The following is a 2,336-nucleotide window of genomic DNA, read 5'->3' on the forward strand; positions in this document are numbered from 1 at the left end:
GCACGAAAGAGGTACTCCACTAATTGTAGTTCTAGACCATGACAGTGTACTTTTTTACTTTGTTCCACTTAAGGGAGTATTTAACAGGCCGGCAGGTAATGTCGTGGCTGCTATGGGATAAGGATGAGTGTAGGAGCGGTCAGTGACCATAGATAGGTTGCAACTTGCAAGTCGCGGTACTTAACAAATAGTGACACCCACCACCAACCCATGCTGGCACACAGGTCCATATACACCACATGACATATCTGGTATCATTGGCTTAATACATGGAGTATAGAGGCACTCAATAACGTATACAACCAAGTAAAATTTGGCCATGGATATACGTGAAGATCTATCGCCCCGCCCTCGCATAATTCAAAATGAATTGATGAATTAACAACAAGATGTGAAGCTTCGTGTATGGTTCCTACATGTACGCAGTAGCTCCTTCCACTTGGCAACTAGTGCTGATGATGCTCTTTAATTTAGCTGCGTACGTACCCTTCAGGACGTCATGCATTAGCCCACATGCACGCACTTACAAGGGAAAATGAGGTTAGGTTCTCTGAGAAAGTAATCAGAAGTGCACTTTTTTTTATTGAACAAAACGATGACCTCTGTTGGATAGGCACAGTTGACTTGAACGGTTGCGCCACTATATAAACGGTGCCTGCGAGCTCAAGGCTACTCACCAGATTGGAGAAGTGCAAAGCCAGCATCCACTTTATTGTCTGGTATGCTCCAAAAGCTAGCCTCCTCCTTGACTGTTTTCCACTTTCTGCTCACTTTTCTCTTTGCTGGTTTTGCTAAATATCTTCATAATATCTACTAACTGTTCATAACCAGTTGGTTAGCTTCATCAGTAACTGAAAGTCCGAAGATGTAGCACTAGTACTAGAGCCTGTTTTGTTAACTGATTTCAGAAGTTTTGTGTGCGTTGCTCGATCGCTTTACGTTCGACCGATGCATGATTCCTGGATCTAATTGAAGTTAATTTGGGCGTAGCATAAGCATACAGGGACACGAAGAGGAATTAAGCGCCAAGAGTTGGAGGCGATGTCGTGGTGGAAATCCAAGTCGCACCTCAACGCCGACAGCCAGGACTCGAGCTCCGACGACGTGTACCGCGGAGGCAAGGAACGCTCGCCGTCGCGTCGCAAGAAGTCCGACGAAGACGAGGAGGAGTACCGCCCATACGCAGGCTACGGAGCCAACACCAACCGCGGCGGGGCCAACGAAGGCGGCGGCGGCTACAACGGTGGTTACGGCGGCGGGGCCGGCGGCTACAACAACGGCTACAGCGGCGGTGGCCCGTACGGCAACGGCAACGGCGGTATCACGCCCTACAACGGCGGTGGTGGCGGCTACAACAGCAACTCTTCGTACGGAAACGGCGCCGGAGGCTACAGCAACAACTCTTCCTACGGCAACGGCGGCGACGGGTACAACAACGCTCCCAGCTGGGCATCCCAGGACGCCGCCGGCCGGACGCCGATGTACATAAACACCAGGGAGGTACACGTCTATGGGGCACCGCAGAACGACGACGACTACTACAACGGCGACCAGAAGAGGCGTGGTGGTGGCGGCGGCGGCGGCGGCGGCGGGTTCTTTGGTCCGGCCTTCCATGCCGTCGGTCATTTCGTTGATCGCAGGTTCGGCCTCGACGACAGAAACTAATCGATCATGCGCATATATATGGCTGAATGCGCTGTCCATGCATATATGCATGGATGATAGAGCGCGTCAATCTATCGAGCACTACACTACTACTACGTGCAGTGATGTGTCTTGGATAGTTTCGAAGTGTACCAGTGATGTCCTTCCGTTCTGCGCAGTGATGTGTGTGGTTTGTGCTGCATCGTGTACAACATGATTTTATCATGCAGATGTTGTATATATATGTATATATGTATGAAACTTAATTACTTCTTATTCTCTAAAAAAAAATATTTACTTTTTGTAATTGCATGTGATCCTCTTTTTTATCTTATGACAACCAAAAAGTCCATCTAAGTGTTGTATATTGACATATTAAGTGGAACCGCAAAATTTCTCGAAGAATGATTTTTTTGACGCAAAGATTGTGTATCTTTTCCTTTAAAAAGAGTTAGAACCAGTACAAATTGTTGGTACATCACGTGATACGAGCACAAGGGCGTTACACAGTCAGGAGGTGGGATGCTATACCCCACAAAGACTAAGTATTGTGTCTCAGGAAGGTTTATAGTCAATCCTTTAGCACCGGCCCTCGCACATAGCCGTGCTTGATCTTGGATTTCCTACAGGAAGCGTGATGTGGAAGGCCCCATGACATCGAAGTTGCACACATTACGGTAACACCATAAGCA

General features: G+C 48.2%; 1 protein-coding gene across 1 annotated transcript; it reads left to right on the forward strand.

The window, feature by feature from the left end:
- Positions 1-681: 681 nt before the first annotated feature.
- On the forward strand, positions 682-1,913 carry LOC123440683 (abscisic acid and environmental stress-inducible protein-like). Its single transcript, XM_045117239.1, has 2 exons — positions 682-719; positions 991-1,913. Exon 2 carries the CDS (start codon positions 1,042-1,044, stop codon positions 1,663-1,665), a length of 624 nt encoding a protein of 207 aa, XP_044973174.1. The 5' UTR covers positions 682-719; positions 991-1,041; the 3' UTR covers positions 1,666-1,913.
- Positions 1,914-2,336: the final 423 nt, after the last annotated feature.

The sequence above is a fragment of the Hordeum vulgare genome, chromosome 3H (assembly GCF_904849725.1).
Source record: "Hordeum vulgare subsp. vulgare chromosome 3H, MorexV3_pseudomolecules_assembly, whole genome shotgun sequence".
NCBI classification, from domain to species: Eukaryota; Viridiplantae; Streptophyta; class Magnoliopsida; order Poales; family Poaceae; genus Hordeum; species Hordeum vulgare.